The 22,211-nt window shown below is 41.0% G+C and overlaps 1 protein-coding gene across 1 annotated transcript in view; it reads right to left on the minus strand.

The window, feature by feature from the left end:
- Nucleotides 1-1,888: 1,888 nt before the first annotated feature.
- Nucleotides 1,889-22,211, minus strand: part of grk5l (G protein-coupled receptor kinase 5 like) — a 29,707-nt gene continuing 9,384 nt past the window's right edge. Inside the window, exons 2-16 of the mRNA XM_042488043.1 lie at nt 13,452-13,547; nt 13,245-13,357; nt 9,799-9,876; nt 9,316-9,413; nt 9,099-9,191; nt 7,945-8,008; nt 7,715-7,855; nt 7,428-7,618; nt 6,337-6,374; nt 6,085-6,174; nt 5,777-5,985; nt 5,552-5,689; nt 4,257-4,394; nt 4,019-4,150; nt 1,889-3,916 (exon numbers count right to left, since the gene is read on the minus strand). Of these exons, the coding sequence (XP_042343977.1) occupies nt 3,833-3,916; nt 4,019-4,150; nt 4,257-4,394; nt 5,552-5,689; nt 5,777-5,985; nt 6,085-6,174; nt 6,337-6,374; nt 7,428-7,618; nt 7,715-7,855; nt 7,945-8,008; nt 9,099-9,191; nt 9,316-9,413; nt 9,799-9,876; nt 13,245-13,357; nt 13,452-13,547 (1,703 nt within the window). The 3' untranslated portion in view covers nt 1,889-3,832. The remainder of the gene's footprint in view (nt 3,917-4,018; nt 4,151-4,256; nt 4,395-5,551; nt 5,690-5,776; nt 5,986-6,084; nt 6,175-6,336; nt 6,375-7,427; nt 7,619-7,714; nt 7,856-7,944; nt 8,009-9,098; nt 9,192-9,315; nt 9,414-9,798; nt 9,877-13,244; nt 13,358-13,451; nt 13,548-22,211) is intronic.

The raw sequence follows: 22,211 nt of genomic DNA on the forward strand, positions 1-22,211 counted from the left end.
TTTTGACAACCTTGTGTACTCTGTCCGAGCACAATCCAAACTATCTAAAAGCAATATTGTCTCAGCGAGATGCACGTCAAACATGCACTGAGTCAACACATGACCACAGGAATGGAGACCTGTCAGGAGAGTAGGAGGCCATCTGATTAGTGGACAGACAAAACAAGAAAACAAATAAATCTCAAAGAAAAACTGAAGTCACCTTAACCTGCAACCTCGCGTCCCTCTGCTGGGATGGCAGGAATTATCCATCAGTTGCTCTGGCCTTCTACAGGGTGAGTTCTGTCATTTAATATGAGAACGCACAGGCCTAGTACTATCTGACCCATTACTCAGCCACTATGGACAGATTGGACATTCATGTCTCTTGTACTGTAAAGCTCAGGAGCCAAAGTGGGTCATAGTCTTGTTTCTAATGGCTCCCATTTGACAAGAGCAGCATTATGTTTTAATGAGCCTCAGTCCCGGGGCAAACTGCACTTCTCTAATGTGGATCCTAGACTGCTGAAGAACCTGGGGAAGGTTAAAGAGTCTTTCCTATGAAAAAGTGTCTCTGGAAAGTACGTGCCTCTTTAGCTTCTGATGTGCAGACAAAAAAATCATTACTAAAAAAATGATGTGTGTTACAGTCTCACCATCCTAAGAGGTCTGTTGGGTTTGAAGACATTGACATGTTTTGAATTGTTCTTCTTTGCCTTAAATTGCATAAAATAGTTTTTAAGAGTGTTTTTTGAGCATGAGGAAAAGATGTTTGTGTCCATAGGTCCTTTGCAAATGTCACCCAGAGCTGGCTCTCTGTTGTCAGACTGTTGTTTAAACTAAAGCATTCAAAGTACTTGAAGTAGGCACTTTAGTTTTATTTTATTTTGTATTTATTAATTTTGTCTTCCTGTCCATAAATCCCAATTTCTGGCCTGAGATGGATACCCATATCTCATATTTTAAACTTCATAATGCATGCAATGCAGTGCATGGTGCATGAATTAACGCACCATGGATTAATCTTCTTTCCAGAGATGTCCAGTTATTCAGCTAATAAATGTATGAGCTCTAAAAGGTCCATTGTGTGTTTATGTTTTTTTTCATTAATTTATAATCACCTGAAAATAAGAATCATTGTATATCTAAATATGGAGCAGGTCCTCCCCCATCAAACCCACCATGTTGTTCTACAGTAGCCCAGGCAGTACAAACCACTGGCTCTAGAAAGGGCCAATCGTGTTGGTGTGTCAGCCACTGTAGTTCACCTACATACTTGACCTACGGGACGCATTCTAGTTCTGCATCCTTACCACCTGATGCTCTTAAACCCTACACACAAGGCCTTTAAGGGAAAGATTTGTCTTAAAACAAAATATGTACAATGAAACACTTTTTCATTGCTGTGTTAGTCACAGTTTTTTTTAAGGTGAAATTCTCTTTGTGCTTCAACAGACTGCTTTCATGCTGAGCTGTGGTGGAGGAATAGTCACACAAAGTGGGAGTTTTCTGCTAAACACTGTAACTTTGGAAAACACCCTCTTGATAAGTTGAACTGAAATGGCAAAAGACTCGCATTAGCTTGGGCTGAATTTGGGATTATATTTTGCTGTATGGATTTTGTTCCACATAATATCGCTCATAATTACAGCAATCGCAAATGGTTTCAATATATGTATAGGAATAAGAGCATTGTTTTTAAGAAACACTTGAAAAAATGTGAACCAATCCTTTATAACAAATCCCAGTTTTAGCCTTAAAGCACATTTAAAAATGGTGAGTAGGAAAATAAGATCTCCAATCATAGTCAAACACATCCAAATGTATTTGATTATGAAAAAAAAGATAATGTTGCGTGGACACGTGGACGGAGGAGACAGGGAAATAAAGAGTCATGCAAACTGCTGAGTACTCAAACTATAGCACAGAGTTTATTGGGACTTGAAGGACACAGTGGGTTTGGCTTTCACATGCACTCAGCACTTTGCTGTACATCACATTAAGAAGGAGAACTTCCTCATCCACTCTCTCCCCCTCACTCCTCCTTCCCTCCGCTTCCAACAAAACTGTGAGTCTGTGTGTATGTGTTGAAACAAACAGAGCATGACAATCAGAGAATAAACAAAGTGCTGATGTCTGTGTGGGTATTGTCTGGGAGACCATGCTAACAAGGAGGCACTTCAGTCTGATTCTTTTTTTTCATATCAAGTATGCAGCGAAAAAATGAGAAAAAAACTGGTTTGGGCGACACCGGCAAGGACGACTGAAATTACTGCATGGACCAGCTTTCATATATCACATAGGGAAAATACCACATTCTTAAAAACAAGCAGAAGAGAGCGAGCTCTACCTCTCTTTTTAATTGGCTGTGCTGCGAGAAGGCCACTTCTTTGTGTGCCGTCTTCCTCTCCTCCTCTGCTCTGACATGAATGAACTGGACTGATTACAACAAAACTCAGATGAGAAAAACCTTTTACTTAGCTGTTGATACCCTGTGTTTTCGATTACGTTCGGGCTACAAATCAAGAGGAAGACCCTTTAAGTTAGTGAGGCATTTTGAAGAGCATTAAGTGTAAAGGGGCAAAAATATAAAACCTATACATATGACAATGGCTATGCAGCAACATCTTTAAATGGAAAAGGCATAGGGAGAGCAAGAACACTTTAGATTCGGATGTAGAAAACAAGCGGCATGTGACAGTATCAATACAACAATGTGCCTTAATGGTCAGAGGTAAAAACATTTTCATTTGGTGAAGAAACAGCATGACATTTTAAATTGTGCAAGTCAGGCTGAGTGCATGTGTTCCTCTCCACCCTGCAGGGGACTGTGCAGAAAAATTGAGCAAAAAAAAAAAGAAGAAGAGATTTCTGTTTCTGTACAGCATATTAATTTGTTTCCACATAATGTCAAATATAAAGTGACACTGTAAACCGAAGGAGACGTCTGCGTGTTGTATGGTATACGACGGTAACATCAGTGGAATGAGGTATGCAGAAGCGAAAAAGGGATACAGCTGTCCATACTTACACTTGTCCATGCAATGAAAACACAACACGACTCTCACAATTCTGTATGTCTATCTGATTGTGTATGTATGTGTGCTTTAAGCAGTATGATATGTCTGCCAGGCTCATATTTAGAGAAAAGTGTATAAAACGGATCGGATCCTCGTGCGGTTCTAAACGACAGCAGAAAACCTTTCAAAAAAAAAAAAAAAAAATCAACATGACAACGGTATCACAAAACTAAACTTTAATCTTTGGCCTGAGTGTACGCAAGGCAATGTACATTATGTGTTGAGGTTGTTGAGGTGATGTGTTCTGAATGTTTCGGAGTGATCTGAGGTATGGGAGGTGGAAATGTCGAGAAAGAAAGTTGTACAGACGGTAACGCTCAGAGATAGATGAGGAAATACAGGCCATAAAGCAAAGGACTGAAAATGAGTGAAAAAGAAATTCCTTTTCTGAAAAAACAACAAAAGAAAATTCACCAAGACCCCATCTTCTATTTCCTGTGGTGGTCTTTATTATACAGTGGATCCCCTGAATATTAGCTATCCTTTTCCTGTTTTCGTTGTCGTCAGTGGCTCTGTTCTATAGTCCGACAATCCTGAGGGTTTGTCCAAATATTTCCAAACGTCTCTGCAACATTGACCATCCCACTACAAATGCCCGGGGTCTCAGGGCCTGGTCACCCCCCTCCCACCCCCCATGGGCTGACCATTTAGGCTTTTAGACAGGCTGTCTCCGGCTGCTGCTCAGGCCCCGGCTGTGGACCAATCAGCAGCGGGGAAGCCCCTCGAGCTCCTTCCCTTTGTGTGTGTGTGGCTCCCACACTGTCACTGTGCCACTAGGGGGCAGAGTTGGACATGGAGTCCACAGAGTTTACACTGGAAGACTGCACGCGGCTGTGGGAAATAGACACCTCAGGGTGCTGCAGAGAAAGACAGAGATTTGTATGAGTTTGTTTGTGTGTGTTTATCTGTGTGTGTGTGTGTGTGTGTGTGTGTGTGTGTGTGAGAGTTTGTCGACTTACATGCCTCCTGAAGATCCTGTCCAGCAGGCTGCGTCTGGGCGGCTCTGGCGGCTGATTCCAGTCCAGATCCGGAGGTCTCGTCCCTTGAGGCCCAAAGACATTCAAATCTCTGAAACACTCAGTTTCTATCATCTGAATGAGAGGAGAGAGAAGAGAATTGGTGACCTTTGCTGAGTGAGGTCTTCCAGCAGTTATACAAACTCCATTTAAAGATGTCATATAAAGTGCACACACTTACCTCATTCTGCCATGGGATGGAAACACTGCCTGTAGCAAATTTGGAGTAGAAGTCATTGTCAGTTTGGTCCAAATTTACTCCCTTGACTGTGGAGAACTGCTCTATGTCCAAAACGTCCTTACAGTACACTGCCCGAGGCTGGAGAGGGCAATGACCGCAACAAAAGACGCGGGGTTGAGAGGAAAAATAGGAGAAAGTTCATCTAAACACATCATTTATAATCGTGTAGTGCTGCAGTGGCCATTTTGGACCATTTAAAAGGGTTCCCACACATTTTCATGGACAAAATTTCACAACTTTTCCATGACTTTTCATGGAATTATTTTGCTCCACTTGCCCAGCATTTTGAGTTTCAGCTAGCTGGCATACATGAAGGGACAGACAGATAGAAGGGTGAAAATAATGAGATGACTTTTTCAAAACTTTCAATGATTTTGACTAACCGTGCGTTCACACCAGAGGCGCAAGTGCTTCGCGCGGCATGTTTACATTCAAAGTCAATGCAAAGATGCGCAGAGGCGCAAATTCATGCCGGGCAGCGCGATGGACGCCAAAACTCGTATTCGTGCAAATTGAAATTTTTCAACTTGAGTGAGAATTTCACGTGAGGCTGTGTTGCGATAGTCTGTCAGTTGAGATTTTCTAGACGTTTCCGAGACACAGAGCTTTACTCAACATCAGGACTGTACAGAGACAGAACAAATAAGGACCTGAAGGACTCGGAGATCAGCGAGCAAAGCTATAAAGTTACATGGTAAGCTCTGAAAATACACCTGTGTCTTGTGTAAGCTATTTTTTGTCTTTTATTGTGGGAATTAAACAACAGAGTGCATGTAATGTGCCGTGACAGTCTGATAAATAATAAAGAGTGTTAGCGTCTTGGCTGACTCTGCTTTAGGGCACAGAGCCTTCGTGTTTACATCCAGCTTTCTGTTGTATTTAACTGCAAACCACGTTAGCTGTTAACTGCAGCTCATAGCTAACATAAGCACAACCACAGCTGCTAAGGGCGAATTTTCATGAGTTTCAAAATGCTCCAAAAATATACAAGCGACCATGTACGAGCTAGTAACGCAATGCAATTTTTTTTCGCGTCTGGTTGTTAATGCACAGTAACGCCATGACTCTTCCAGGCCTGGAAAATGTGATAGTGAAATTCCATGACTTTTCCAGGTTTTCCATGACTATGGGAACCCTGATTTCAGGTCATTACTAAACTCAGAAAAAGTTTAAGAATTCATTTTGTGTGCAGAGAGATTGATTTAAACATGCATCGTGTACAGTAATACACTCACATCAGGCACAAACGGAGGCTCTACTATTCCAGCCTCCAGCCTCTTGAAGTTGATCTTTTTGAAGAATGAGTGGGCCTTCACGCCCGCTCCTCTGTCTGCCAGGCACCCCAGCCTCTGCTTAGGGTCTTTGGTCAGCAGCTGGGTGAGCAGAAGCAGAGATGAGTCATTAAATTAATCATCATTCAGTCATCTCTACGTACAAAACATTGTGCCATTGATGCTTACCATTCTACAGATGGCCTTGGTGTCCTCTGTAAACTTGTCGTTGTACTCCTCCTCTTCCTCCTGCACCCTCCTCTCCACCTCCTCCCTTTTCACTCGCTCTTTGCGGGCGCGGAATGGCGATCGCCCGGCGGTCATCTCGTAAATGAGACAGCCCAGCCCCCACCAGTCAGGACTCATGCTGTATTTTTCATTGTTTATCACCTCTGGAGCTGAAAGAAAAAGGAGAACGGGTTTTTAATGGTTGAACATTGGTACTTAATCAGTTAAATTTACTTATGGAAATGTAATGCAATTACAGTGTTTCTTACCCATGTAGCCCACAGTCCCCACCCTGCCTCTGATGAGTTCTCCGTCAGGCACTTTGATGGCCAGCCCCAGGTCAGAAATGCGGATGTGTCCTGCAGCATGACAGTGATGAGCATGATAACATGAGCATGATGTATTTCATTTACTCAAAGTTCGGTGGATTATGAAGTGTTAATGTAATTTGAAATGGTGTATCAGCAAAAAAACTAAAATGTTGTGCAATGCAATAACAAGAAATCAAAGCTGAGCCTCACCATTGTCATCTAATAGGATATTCTCTGGTTTCAAATCCCTACAAATAACACAGAACACGAGTGTGTTGTGAACATTCAACAAAAGTATTGATTCACATGTTAAACATTAAAGCTGTAGTTGGTAACTTTTCTAAAAAAAAATCTTTTTGTCATATCTGCTGAAACTGTCACTACATCCACATGGCAGTACAAGAGACAGATAATGGTATAGTGATGATAACAGTATCATTTGAAACTAGGGCTCGATATTTCTCCAAAGTTAGGCTAAATTTTGTTGATGGAAAAACAGCATGTCCCTTTCACAGGGGTCCTTTGACCTCTGACCTAAATATATGTGAGTGAAAATAGGTTCTGTGGGTACCCTTGAGTCTCCCCCTTACAGACGTGCCCACTTTATGCTAGTCCCATGCAGTTTTTTTTGCTGTCATTTGATTTCTAATCAGACAAAGTGGTAAGAATTGCGTCATCACTTTGTCATGGACTTCAAAGCGGTTTTGTAATGCAAAATAACTGATGTGATGAAAAAATGTGATTAATTGTGATTAACTATTGAAATTCTGTGATAAATTGCAATCAAAACAAATTATTGTTTGGCTGCCCTAGTTTTTAGTGAGATATTTCTGTGTACTGTTTAGCTGTAAAATGAGAAAGTTGGCTGCCATGTTGGAAATCACAGCCCACCGGCAGCACAAACTGTCTCATTTTCCAGCCAAACAGTACACTAATATATGTTTCTAAAAACATTTAAGGCGAAAAATAGACCATGCAGAAACAGAATCTTATCATAGTTCATAAGTCGTGATTGACATGATTGACAGCTGCGTTAAAGACTCCTCAGCCCTGACTGGTTGATTTTGTTCACAGAAGTGCTATAAGGCAATACAGGAGACTATATGACTTTTTTCACAGATTATCTATTTCATTTTGTGTGAATACAGTGACAGTTTCAGCAAATATGAAAAAAGTGACTTTTTATAAAAGTTACCAACTACAGCTTTAAACCATAATAAAATTAATATATTTTGAGAATTTAACTGGGCCAAATTACATCTCTAAATACATTTAAAAGTGTGCAATGTTCACAATGTTACCTGTAGACGATGGATTCCCTGTGCAAATGCTCCAGTCCGCAGCAGATTTGAGCAGCGTAAAACTGGACCCTGTCTTTCTCAAAGCCCGGGGTGCCCATGTTGTAGATGTGAAACTTCAGGTCTCCTCCATTCATGATGGTCAGCACCAGACACAGAGCGTCTTTGGTCTCATATGCATACGCCAAGCTCACCTAGGAGAAAGGAAGCACATGTTAAATTGTGCATAAGAGACTGCAGATGACACCAAGCATATTGTGCTGCAATGCTCCTCTTTCACATTAACTCACAACAAAGCGACTGTTGACTTTCTCTAAAATCTGCTTCTCGTTGAGCGCCATGGACTCCCCTTTCCTCTTCTTTATCCTCTTCTTCTCCAGCTTCTTGCAGGCGTACATCTTCCCTGTAGCTCGAACCTGGCAGGCACACACCTGAGCGGAAAAAACAAACACGCACATTGCAGTCATTCAAATCGCAACACTTGTCATCAACATTTATCACTATCATCATCTTCTCTTACCTCTCCAAATCCCCCCTTCCCCAGCACTCGGTACTGTCTGAACGTGTCTTTAGTGATTGGTTGCCTGACAGAACACAGACACAGCAAAATCCATTAATAGACGCTCATATAGTATTGATTAGGACTGAGATGCTATCAGCGGAACTCAATACCATCCTGAGTCTGTTTCCTGTACAGAGGGTGGGGTCTCTTGAACGCAATTTCACTTTCCAGACACGGATATAATCAGGGCTGCTCTAAAAGCCTGCTGTTTACTTCTAACTGCCTTTGATATACACTCAGCATGAAATATTCTCCTATCTAGGGTCATCATAGAGTCTCTGAAGTGAAGCGTGAGTCCAAGTCGAGCGCTACTTTTACTTTTAAAGTAGTACTTTTTCCTCACCTGTTAAAATATTACAAGACATTTAACCAGGGACACTCTGTATGCACTTTTTAGGGCAATAAAGTGTTGGTATTAGGAAATAACCAACACTTTTGTTTTTTTTTAAAAACTATTTCAACTTAAAAGCCACTCTCAAAGGCCGAGATAATAATTGCTGTAAGCATTGCTAAAGGCAATAACGCTCAGTGACAATTTTATTAGGTACACCTGTTCAATATAACGATATCTACTACAACAGTTCTGCTACTGAGTCGACTGAGGCCCATAATGTTCTATTTTCATAGAGGTGTTAATTCAATTATATGATTTACCATCGAGGTCAAAGTTAGTGGTGATGTTGCATTATTTTTGAGGTGTGTCTAATATTCGGTCACAGGTATGTACATAGAGAGGACAAAAAAGAGAACATTTCTTGATATGATGTAGTCCTGTGCAAAGGCTCCTTTAAGGGTGGAGTCAGTAATTCTAGACAAAGATGATGTTGATTTTTGAACTCAACACTCAAAACAAATACATCCCATCCTGTCAATGCTTCTTCAGAAGCTCTGTTTTATCATGCCTCTCACTACCTCTGTCTTCCTCTTTACACATCCACAGAAACTTTGTGAAGGTAGAATCAGTGGCAGAGCTGTTCAAGTGAACTGCATGAGATGACACAAGTGTACCTAATAAAGTTGTCACTGAGTGTATACTCTAACCTATATAAACTTGTTGACTTCACCTATATGGCTTTCCACTGTAAACAACTTATATGAACTTATTTGCATACCTCTCCAGCATCTTCCACTGCAGGAATCTGTCAAAGTACATGCTGTTCTGGTAGTCCGAGAACGGAGCTCCGCTCAGGTAGTCATGGACGGCCCTGATCCAAAACACAACAGTTACAGCTGAGCATGAGGTGCGATTTAAGCTCAGATCCAGTTAGCAATATCCGCTCTGTTTGGTACATACATAACAAAAGAGTAAAAAACAGAGTGGCAACTCACTTGCGGCAGTTGCTGAAGATCTCCTTACATGGACTGAGTTCGAGGTTCTCTCTGCACTGGTCTGCAAAAACCTCTGCTATGTCGACACGCTGAGGTGACTACATCAACACATGTAAACACACACAGTGACATATGCGCACACACATAACAAATACATTACTTTTTATTGCTCACACTACATCAGACTAAAGAGAAACACACATAACTCCTGGTAGAGTATCAGTACATTATGCACATTCGCACTGTGCAAACATCACATTGTTATTTTTGCACATTTAAAGTGTACTTTGAATTACTGCACCCTTGTAAGTAGCCTTGTGAGTGTTAGGGAGGCTTTCATTCGGCTGTAACTCAACATTATTGTCTGCATTATCCACAGGATTCTGACATCAATCACTTTAAAAGGTTACTAAATTTACTTTTACATTAAAATGTAAAAAAAAAAAAAAAACGTTGAAAACTGTATCAGATAATGAAACATACTTGTTTTGAGAGAAAAGTCTTGATGATCTGGTCCCCTCTGCTTTTTCTTTTTTCATCAGGTGTTACCTCATAATCTTCCTAAAAATCAAAATGAGACACATCATTAATAATATGCTCTACAATTTTTAAATTGAGCATCATCGATATCAAAAGATAAAATGAAAGTACTCATTTACTTCATCTTGTGTGCACCAAGACCCACTCCTATCGTAGATGTAGTTAATTATTTATGAATGCCACTTCATAATAAGTCACCTTTCTTAAAGATAATGGTTAATAAATAAATAAATGATTTTATATCTGGTGAAAGACATGAATAGCTCTTTTTCCTCTCTCCATTCTAAAAATAGTCTACCACAAAAACAGGTATAAAATGCGCGATTTTCCTAAAAAGCAAAAAACAATGGATAGATTCATACAGTAATCCCTCTCAATCATCACTTAATGACCAGAAGTGTGTGAAGGTGTTTAAATCTTTTTCTTATTTTCTTCTCACTTTGCTGTGTTGTTTAGCCTACCATTAAGTTAATTTTGTCTGTAGTGCCCAAAATCACTAATTTGCCTCAAAGGGCTTTAAAACACCCTCTATCCTGAGACTCTTGATTTGTAAAAAGAAAAAGAAAATTGACAAAAAAAAAAAAACAACCTAAGCACAACTCAAGTGTTTAAGTCTCCAGAGATGAGGAACGTGTTATTTAAAAGTATATCTTCTTGAAATGTATTGATGATGATTGATGATCCTTTCTTTCTCAAAACAAAATGCCAAATTTCTGTCAAATTCTCCCTCTGCCTTTAATAAGATAAAAAAAAGTATAGTTTGTTTTTTTTAATTTTTATGATGCAGTAGCTGCTGTTTAGTGTTGACGAGGACACACACCACTCACTTTCTGCATCTCTGCGTGTCGCTGTCACTCTCACATAAACATATGCTGCTCTTGGATCAGCGTTTCAACATACGAAAGCCGTTGGCCGTTACACGCGGGACATATTGGACATCTCACAGAGGCACTGACATGATGAGCGCTCTGACGCATTTCAGCCAGCACTTTTAACTTCTCAAAAAAAAAAAGAGGAGGTGGGGAAGCAACATGGCGCCTGTGCTGCACGCTGGCCCGACTCTTTCTATCAGTGGCTTTTTTCCAACATGGTTCTGTGTTGCCTGGCAACCACACAGTAAACACAACGGGATTCCTTGAGGTCCTGGAGTGTCACAGTGTGTCACACCAGCGTCACCAGCTTTCCACTACAAAACACACACACACACACACACACACACACACACGTATATATTCAGTACATACACACATAAGCCAGGAGCTTAAGAAAAAACAGGCTTTAAAAAGCTGCAGCGTCACTGACACTTCAGAACAAAGCCAAAAGAAGTCCAGAAGTAAATACACACTGCATATACAAACGTAAAAATATACTGAAAGACGTGATGAGAGAAAGGAAGAGAGGGAGTGAAAGAGGAGGAAAGAGCAAATTGTGATTGCTGCCAAGTGTTGATTAACTGAGGCTTTGTTATCAGAGGCTCCAGAGAAATTACACACACACACACACACACACACACACGCGCGCACACACACACCGTAAATGAGCTGTCTGACTCCCACCCTTTGCCGGTGGGGGGTCAGCCAAAGGGAAAAGAAGACGCCCCTTTAGCCTTTTGGAAGCAGAGGGGATCCAACACACACAAACGTATGCATACAATTGTACACACACACACCTTCTCATGATGTAAGAGGAACCACTGGAACCCCAAAGCACATTCCTTCCTCTGTTATACACACCGAAACACACACACACACACACACACACAATCCCCCTTCCTCCGAAACGGTCATGTTCATGCTTTCTCACTTCTTATTGCTCAGCACACACACACACACACACATATAAATCATTTCCTTGTAAATCGCACTATAAACAAACTAACATATTCTAGGTTTTTTAATAGTTTCTGGAAATGCATGATGACTAGATTACATAATAAAACAGTTTCTAGTAAACCTCGTAATGGCAAAGGAATCACGTCATTTAATCACTTGAAATATAAGCACCTGCTTGGCTGTAATCGCCCTCGGGCCTGCTTTATCGACAGTAAAGTATACGACTCAACACCGAGCGTGGCCTCAAGAGTTGGTCACATGGACTGTAGAGTTAGCGCCAGCATGTGTTTGGGAAGGGTGTCTGTGAGTGGTTTCCTCCTCGCAGAGGGTGACGGTCATTTTTAGGGCTCGGTGGTTGAAGGGGGCAGAAAAGGGTGGGGGTGGTGTGGGAAACAATGCTGTCCTTTCTGTCCTGTCACATGCCCTGCAAAGATATTCTGGGCATTGATAAAGACTTAAATGTGTCATGTGGGAGCTATTCCGTCTAGACGCACGGAGAGAGATTGGAGGGGGGGACAACAAGCCGGGAGGAGGAGGGGATCTGGCTGTTTGAGTAATCACTACTTAGTTAAATTGTCTCCTCTGGCTGTATGACCCAGCATTGAGGTGCTTTCAGGCTACGCTGAAATGAAAGTGAGTGCACTGAAAAAGGGGATGAGGGCATTTTCCAGACCTGCATTCATCTAGAAAAGAGTGCTGCTTTTCCCGCCACTCTAAATATATAGTCACACCTAGGAATTGAAGGAATTGACCATTCTCAAAGTCCCTCCTTGTTACTGCCGCAAAGCCTGTCAGGCTGTCCATTATACAATTGTACATACACAGTTTACAATAATTGATTTGATTTAATTTACTAACAAACACAGAACTTTGACCCGGGACACCAGAGTTTAAGGCCAACAAACAACAACATCAGTTGGGGTGTTTTTGCCACTTAGAGCGGGGTGTTTTGTAGCGACGTCTACGATCTTTTCAAAGCCATTACCAAGTACTTTTGTTGTCTAAACCTAACCGCTGACCACTTCTGCATCAAGACACAACGCAAAAGGGTGCCCCAGCTTTATTCTAGTGACACCTGGGGCTTCTGCTCAAGCAGCAAAATACGAAAAGTAGGGATGAGATAATATTAGGTAAAACTGCACGTCCAAGGCAAAGAGTCAACATCGCCAGTTGGTGATCCATGTAGGTGATTAGATTTAGATTTAGATTTAGATTTAGATTTAATGTTTGGATTTTCAAACAGAATGCTGCACTATATAAAGAGTTTAAATCTAAATTTCTCCTTACCAAATAAAGAGCAGCAGGGCAGAGCCACCACAGTGCTGATGGTCATTAGAATGAAGTTACTAAGCGTTAGTGAATGGGTAATTTGGGGTTAAATGCATTGTTCACAGACTTTGATGGTAACTATTAAAAAGATAATAGAGTTCATTGTTGACTTTCCCCACATTTTCCAGGGGATATTCCTGAATTTGTAATGGCAAACATTTGGTTAAAAAACACCCACCCAGCAGTGTTTATGTGTGTATATGTGTGTGTGAGTGTGTGTGCTCGCACCATCGCGTCCAGTAACTGGATGCATCGTTGCAGTTTAGGTCTGGTCTCACAGTAAAGACGGAACAGAAGCCGTCCGATTGGCTGTTTGTCACAGATGCTGGCATAGTCCCTCTCTGCAGAAATAAAAACAAAAAGCACACACACTTTAAAACACCAGTAGACAAACATGTTCTCCTCAGACAAAGGTGAGCATAACAAAACACTTACCAATGCTATTTCCCTGCTCAGTGCACTGGCTTATATGGGGGAAGCGAAGGATCTCCTTCCATTTTTTGCTCCTGCCTTTCCGCTTTCCTCCTCCACCTGTGGTGACACAGAAAATCAAGAGGTGAAATGTTATAATGAAAAAACTTCATAAAGTTGTCATAGTTTGTTTTCATCACCGAGGAGCAAATGAAAGCCTGAGGGCTAAAAGGAGCGGGCGAAAGATGGGTGTGTGTGTGTGTGTGTGTGTGTGTGTGTGTGTGTGTGTGTGTGTGTGTGTGTGTGTGTGTGTGGGCTCTCCCCTGAATGAAATCATAGTCTCAGCATGTATATATAATTCATAGATTACGTCGCACTTCCTCCGTAAATCTCTTCTCTCTCTGCTGACTTTCTTCCTCACTCAGTAGCTTTTCTGAAAGTGGAGCAGTGTGTGTGTGTGTGTGTGTGTGTGTGTGTGTGTGTGTGTGTGTGTGTGTGTGTCCACACAGACAGAAAGCCTATTCTGCCCGGCTCAGTTCCCATCAGAACCCGGGACTTTGCCAGACTTTGGATTCCACTGCTCTGAATAATTGTGCATCAGCTTCCTGCAGCAACGTAACACCATCTTGAACAAAAATCACTCACGTCCACATCCTTAGATCTTTAAATGAATCTCCCTCCATATTTCTCATATAAATCATGTTAAAAGCACATCTCTCTTTCTTAAACACAACTGTGAAAACTTATTTGACTGTTCTCCATTCATTCTTGCTTGCTGTGCCTTACATCATGTTTGTCTCAGTTTTTATTTCTTTCTTTATATGTGAAGACTGCTCTAATGAACTGACAGGGATTTCCTTTAACCACTCTCTACAGTGGAAATTGGCTGCAAGCAGCTGTGAGAGGCAGCATTGAGAGCATGAGAGCAGGAGATGCAATGACGAGCAGACATCTTTAAGTAATAACCCAGGAATGTGAGAAGCACTACGTCATGCTGGAGCCCCTGAGTGAAAGCTTTCACAGTTTTCCCATCAATCCCCCTGCATTACTGCCTCATCCATCCCTCCGCTGCTGTTTGAAATCTGTTTATCTCAAATACACTGCATTGCCTTGGTAATTTTATATGATACACTCACTTGGACTTAAATTCATTTAAGTTAAAACAAACAATGTGAAGATTAAAGACTGGATTTAGCATGCTTTGGTGTGATAGTAAACACACGCAGGCCTTATTTATTACTCATTATGATATCAAATCAAATCATTATGGTGAAGCTGCTGCCATTTTTTAAAGACTTTTTTCTGCAGAGTCAGCTATTTCTTGTGAGAGAATTGTTAATAGCTTATGATGACTGCGCCACAACAGTCTCATGGACCTGAATGTAAATAGCCTACATAAGCATACTTTCAAGGCTATTTATGTGTTTTTATGTGTTTTCAAACATATTTGAAGGTGTTTTTTCTCAAATGTACATTTTTTGCAACTGTTTCTTGTATTTTTAAATTGATATATGCACGGGTAGATGCACATCATAATACAGCATTTTTAATACTGTTAATACAAAAGAAAAAGTTGAATGCCTGCAAAATTATTAGCATTGATTCTACATATGTTGTGGTTATGCACCTTCCTCAGGTGTCAAATATTCTAATATTACACAGCCTGTAACCTAGCCCCCAGGAAGTACATCAGGCTCTGAAGGCAATGTAGTGGCTATACAGAGTAGCTGCACACTTTAAATTATTTTATCCCCATTCAAGTTGAAGGAGCACTTATCTTGAAGTATGGACTGGTGGAAGTCTCTAGTGCACCTGCTTTATGGGCCACACAGTGCCAATCATCCATGTAGTTTTATAAGCGCCAGTTGAACTACTTCAGCTTTCTTGCGCCACTCAGCAACTTACACAGGTATGAGCAGCACATTGCCTCCAACGCTATATCCTGTTCTCTTTAAACATCCATCACTGCAACAACCAAACAAAAGAGAAGCCAAATTGCAAACACCTGAGACACCTGACCATGTGTTAACGGTAGATTTGGTTTGTTCAAATGGCAATTGTCACTGGCAGAGGTTATCAGCTAGTGATAGTGATGTGAGACTAACGCTATAAAAATATATTTTTCTTTACTGTAGCCCACGTATTTTGAATTGAACCAATGAGCTTGGCAAATGGGCTGTCAGATAACAAGTTTGGAGAAGAAATGTGACGACGAACTTGAGAAGGTACAGCTTCGGCTTATTTATTTACAACAGAATTTACCATAAACTCCAACATAATAGCATCAAGTACCTGCTTTACTCCCATTCAGTGGGTGTGCCTGTCCACAATGGGGCTTTTTCTAATATAGCCTAAGTAAACATACATAATACTAATGCAGATAATTATGTGATATGTGGCTTTGGAAGTAATATTCGTTTACTACTATAGACAGTTAGTTAGGTAGTTAGCCAGGCATGCTAAAGATTGCAGCTTATGTCAGAGCAGACAAACAGGCTTTTTAAACTATTACTTACACATTTGATCCTCAAAATCCATTATAAAAGTGTTTTTAAGGCTTATGGGAACCCGCTTATAACTTCAGGTTGAGTGTGTTTTTAGATAACAGACCCTGCGTCACCACAGCTGACACACACAGAGTGTTTGCCATATCACCCCAGACAAACACCAAGCATGAATGTATTAATAACTCAAGTTAAAATATCCCCTAAGAGAATCATTAACTCCCAGCACCTGCTCCTCATCAACATTACTGTAGACCAAACAAGCTATAAACAGGCACACTTCCTTATTTAAGCACCAGTTGTTCTCTGAAAACAGTTAATATCTAAAGTAATGCTCCACAGCAAAACCTCACCACACTCTGCTGCTGTGTGGTCCAACATTTTAATCTCTTTCAATAAAAACATGACATCTGCTGAAAAACACAATGGCACAGTGAGCAGAGAAAGTCATTCCCTATGGGGGCCACCATGCTCAAAGTGAATAGTACTGTACCGCTTTAAAATGGCATAGATTTCCTGTGAAGGGTCAACGACATGTCAAATAATTGTACCAAACATCTGTGCTCCACCCAGGCATTCAACTTCTACACAATGCTGAGACAACCACAAATAATGCAGTTCCTCTTTTTTTTCTTACTGTGTCCCGTTTTCTTTCCTTCTCCACAAATCTACTTATTTTTTATTTTCTCCCCCTTAGTCGTCTCTCCTGCCATCACCTTCAGTTCTCTCTCTGATTCGTGTAATCCGGCTTCTTTTTTGTTTTCAGACTCTGTTGGGGATTTTTTGTTTTCATCATCACCCAGCGCTGCCACCCAATGACTGACCTCATTTGGTGCTTCGGGCCCATCAACCCCCTTTGTTTTAGGGTCGGATAAGGTCGCGAGTTTACAGCTTTATGGGCATATAAACAGAACAATACCACAGATCAGTGGTTCCCATCCTTTTTAGCTTTTTGACTGAGACTGAAACAAAGTGAAGTCTACTTATAGCCTCTTGTCATAAGTTGCACATCTAGTGGTGATAAAAGCAAAATAACTTTTAAAAAAGTTAATGTAGCAGGAACACATTTTTTTCTATTCTGTTTATCTCACAACCCATCAGATTTCGCTAGCAACAAGTCAGTGAAAATGGTGTTCAGTTATGAGGCCTCATTTTGCCAAATATAGCATTCACAATGACGAATAAAACCTTTAATGCCAGTCTGGATTGTGTGCCAAAAAAGAGAGTGAGGGCGTGGGAAAGTTAGTGAAGTTGAACACATCTAAACTTGTTTGCCCTGTCACCATGTTTGATTTGTCCAGCTTTTAAAAAAAACTATTTTATTCCAGGAGTGAATGAGAAACAGCAAAAGCCTGTTGGGTGCAAAGACCTGACCTTTCATCCCAGAACACACCCAGCCGTTCCCACAAACATGCAAATATCATGCATAAATTATTCATCTCCACATAAGAGACTTATCCATCTGGATGTAACAAGCAATTTCCTGTCTGGCCTCAGTGTCTTTTTACATCTCTGATAGCTGCGGCCTGAAACAAATACAACCCTTAATCAGTTCAAATGAGTTCAAATTCTGTGTTGCAGTGTTGGTGGGCCCGTCAGCTGCTTCGTCTCTGCTCGCTGGAGGGGAAATATTCTGGCGGAATGTAAAAAAACTAGGTCTGGGGAAAAGTTTTCCGAAAGGATTATAAATATCAACATAACAGCAATAAGATTTTAATTTTTTAAAAGTAAAAAAGCTCCTTACAAGTGTTTTATGTCCTGTTCAGTAACTCTGGGTTCATGTTTATAAAACAATACTATTAAAAACGATAATTATGCTCATTAATGTCGTCCATAAACCTTCTCACACCCGCTCCCCTATTTCTGTCTTTCTCTATTAGACAGTTCTCACTCTCTCATGGTCTGTCACTTACACATAAGTAGAAATATGCACTGTGCTGTGGGTACGCTTCACACAGGAACTTGTCAGTCTAATTTGTTCCATGAGGGCAGTGTGGTCGCCGCCCTTTATTTATGTTTCTGCTTAGCAGCTCTGACATCATGAAGGCATGTCAAGTGAAGCAAAAATAAGGTCAGAGAGGGAATGACATCCGTCTGGCGCGACACCAGGGGGTTACCGGCATCCCAAACATCTGTGTGTGTATGTGTGTGCGCACGGTGTTTCTACTGTGACCTCTCTCTAGTAATGTCCTCACGCTCAATTAATCGACTCGGGCAGTTCTGCAGGCCCCCATCCATCCACACATTCAAAAACGTCCCTGCTTAGCTGTGAGGTTATATTCATAAAGTGTTGACACACAAAGGAATCCAGGACGTTAACTACTGTGTAGCTCACACAAACACACACACGGTCCCTGAGGTTTCAGACACCCTGACTTGCGCTGTCACTCCAGACGGGTGCAGTCAGATCTGCTGTGGACAACCAGACAAAACCACATCCTGAAGCTCACGCTGTGCATCTGGCATATATGTAACAACAACATCTGCAGCAGAGTGTGATGTGTGAGCGCTGGCAGAGAGGAGCACTGTGAATACGTGCTATTCTCTACACCTACACTCTGTAAAAAGTGAGATTTCGGAGGATTTCATGTGCTCATCTCCTCCCTGCACCAAACTAAAAATTCATTGTCGTTCACAACCAACCGATTATCACCTTATGATTATCGCCCATTCTCACATCACCTCTTTTGCCTGATCTGTTAAATGTCGGCTTCACGTTTGAGTCACACTGTGGTGGTCCATGAGGTACCAACATAGTGAGGCCAGCTGGCACCAGATGATGATACAAACGTCTTTGTTCTCTCAAAGAGTCTCTTCTTCTTTCCCACAATGACCAACTGTTCAATACTTGGAAAGTATTTGCATCAGGGCTGCAGGTAAGGGTGTGTGCTTCTGTGTATTCAAAACATGAGTGGTCAATACACAGCACGTTGAATATAAGGCAAAGAGGAGAAATTTGCATTAGCACATTAGCACATCCTCTTTGTGCTTCTCAGGGCTCTGCAGAGCAATTCTTAACAGCATGTTGATTTATCGTAAGACAGAAACGGACTAGATATCCATCTCTTGCAAAACCTGGACAGAGAGGTGTTGTTTGGAAATAAACCACACCTTTCCATATTGTGCTTTTTGTGGGTTGCACAGCACAAAGCATGCAAATGATTACATATTACTATGCATATTGTCCACCAGGGATGCAGAGATAAATAAAGATGGAAGATTTTTTTTAAAAAAACACTAAAATGTTATGTTTTACCAGTTTATTTGATATACCTGCATAAATTAATACAGTCAATATCACTAACGTAAAGTCCTGTGCAAGGTGTTATTTTCAGCTGATTCGTGGACTCGAGTCACAAATTTATGACTAAAATTGACCAAATCAAAAAAAGACGTGCATTCAACTTGGACTTAAACTTAATTTGGATGTAACACTTTTCACTTAAAAATACCAAGTGACGGGGCACCCTGTAGCTGACCTGGTGGAGCGGGTGCCTCATTTATTGAGGCTATGTCCTTGCCACAGCAGGCGTAGGTTTGACTCTAACCTCCCTGGCTGAAAATTAAAGCCAACAGTAAAGTGCCAAAAACTACAGTTCCTCTAACGGCCACTTGAAGCTGACTACAGAAGCTATTCAATCCCTAAAGACCCCCATGTTAAAATGTAGAATTTTACAGCAGAAATGAACATTTTCACAGCCTGGTACAAAAAAACTATTTTGTTCTCTCTGGCTAATTTCAATGTTCAGGACAACTGTATGGGGGTGAATTTATATAACTCACCTGTTAAGGCCCAAAGTTACACATAATTAAAGTGGCAGGCTGTCTGCTGATAGTCTTTTTGGTTTCTCAGCCAGATCCACCCTTCGCTCCTTCACAGCTCAAACCCCTTCACCAAATAAGGTCACTTTTAGCTCCAAAACAACAAGATGGTGACAGCCGAAATGCCAAACTCGATACCTCAAATTGGAAGTCAACAAAAGAGTAGATGATGTCACGGTTGCAAAGGCCATTATTTTTACAGTCTACATGAAAACTTTCCCCAATTCCTAAGATAATAAGTATGCCGAGGTCTGTTATGTTATATACAACATCAGAGTGCTATATATTTTACAACAATTACATTTACATTATATGACAAGACAGGACAGAAACATACAACATTTACTCTGTTGTGGTATTTGCTTTGTGCTATGACGGTGCAATGTCAGCACTTCTTTTTTAATGATTAAATTCAGTCGCTCTTGCTTTAACAAACATGTTAACAAATAACTTAAAAAGCATTCATGATTTTTGTAAATTTAACATATCATTACTCTGTTGTTAAAATGGAATTACATTTTTTTGAGGGTGCATTATGACTCGTTTTGGACTTGTTAAAAGTTTAGGACAAAACAATTACTTGGTCCTACCGCTACTGATTCAACTCTACACCACATTTTGTGGCATTACCCTCTCCTTTTGCCTCTTTGTGTGAAAAACGTGTTACTAAAAGGAGCCCTCAGGTTTTGTTTAACTGCAGCAAGTGTGTGTTTGTGTGTGTGGTCTTTGTGCCACAGGAAGCTGATGGAAACACTGCCCAGACCTGAGCAGAAGGGGAGGACTATAGCAGGAAGAAGCTCTTTGTTGCCCTGTTCCACCATGATGTCATGTCGGTCCCTCTCTGTCCAGCCGCCTTATTACCATCCTGAACGAGCCTCTCTGTCCACGTATCCCTCATTAACGCAATAATAACGGCGTGATTCAGGCTGCGACATCTGCTAAGGCTCTCAAAGCAAACATCTGTGACGTACGCCTTTTACCTGGCAACACTCGACTATTCTTTTGGCTGCCGCAGGGGTCACATGTTAAACCACTTCATGAGGGGTCATAAACTCAAAATCAGTCATAGACAATAAAAGAGAGATCTTATCGGCAGTATCGATGCTGGCGCACAGCTGTGTCTCAACATGTTGACAATAACACCTGAATCCAACTTGACCATAACAATGTCGCTGTATTTAGCATGAAAACTACATGCTCATGTGTTTAAGATTGATTTAGACATAAGCCCAGTGTGTGAGCTCTACTTTTGCAAACCTTTGAGGAAAAATACACAGAATGCTTCCCCGTCTTTATGTCATTGTAAACATTACTGCTATAAATAGCAACCAGCCCAAGGGCAGGAGCAATGTATTCATGCAAACTGAGGTGGTCAAACCGGTCCATGACCTCAGAGCTAGTGAGCTGTGACAGTTATTACTGGAGTAACTGTGTCTGTGTGTGTTCATGAGTGTACAAGCTTGTGCGGGAATATAATCTGTGTGAAAACTTGCATGTGAATACAGAAATCTCACAAAGGCAGCAGAGGGTCTGGTACATTTGCTGTCATGTGCCACAGGTTTCCTGTTCTATATATATATATCAAATATGGCATGTGAGGGGGGCGAAAACATTCAATAGACTGAAATTATATAACCCACCGGGCCATCCGATCAAAGCACCACAAACACAGCCCAGGGCACGCTGGGTAATACATGCTGTTTGCTCATCCATAAAGATCCAGGAGGACAGAGCATAGTCCACATGAAGTTAGCCATAATGGGACGCTCCTACGCTCTGACACAGTGTTAGTGTGTTTGTTCACCTCCATAAATGTTTTGATAGGGCCAAACTTTACGGCAATGTAATCCTAAATCTCTGTGAGGGATGATTGTATCTTGCTCGGCATGAAACGCTGCAGTTACATCACAAGTGAGCAAGCAGCAAGTAAAGTGCTTCCAATGAAAACAAGAGCAACAACTTATCAAACTGATGGGACACATGGTGCGCTGTATGTGGATAGATATTATTGAACATGGGAGTGAGTGTGTGTGTGTGTTTGTGGCAAAAACCCATCCCGCAAAGAGTGTTGAAGTGATTATATTGCACTTTTAAAACTATCTCGAACCTTTCTAGCTTCTCTACATTTTCTTTTTGTCTTCGAACACACACTTTCTTCATGAACATTTTGCTCCTACTGACATTCCACGTCCTTTTGTTCCTGTTATGGCAACATCTCCTGAAAGAATTAAAAAAGGCATTGAAGAGTGTGTTGTGGTTAGCACAGCAAAAAGCTGCTCTTAAAGTTTTTATCTGCTTTCTGGGGCATTCTGGAGTTGCATCTTTTTTTCTGTTATCATGCTGGAAACTCAAAGCAAGCCTCAGGGAAGAGCAGGTGCTGAGATTTAATTGATTTTACAATATAAGATGTCATAAACTATCTTTATTTTCTCTCATAATGCACTTTTAGAGAATCCCC

Source organism: Plectropomus leopardus, chromosome 6, assembly GCF_008729295.1.
Source record: "Plectropomus leopardus isolate mb chromosome 6, YSFRI_Pleo_2.0, whole genome shotgun sequence".
In the NCBI taxonomy this organism is placed as follows: domain Eukaryota; kingdom Metazoa; phylum Chordata; class Actinopteri; order Perciformes; family Serranidae; genus Plectropomus; species Plectropomus leopardus.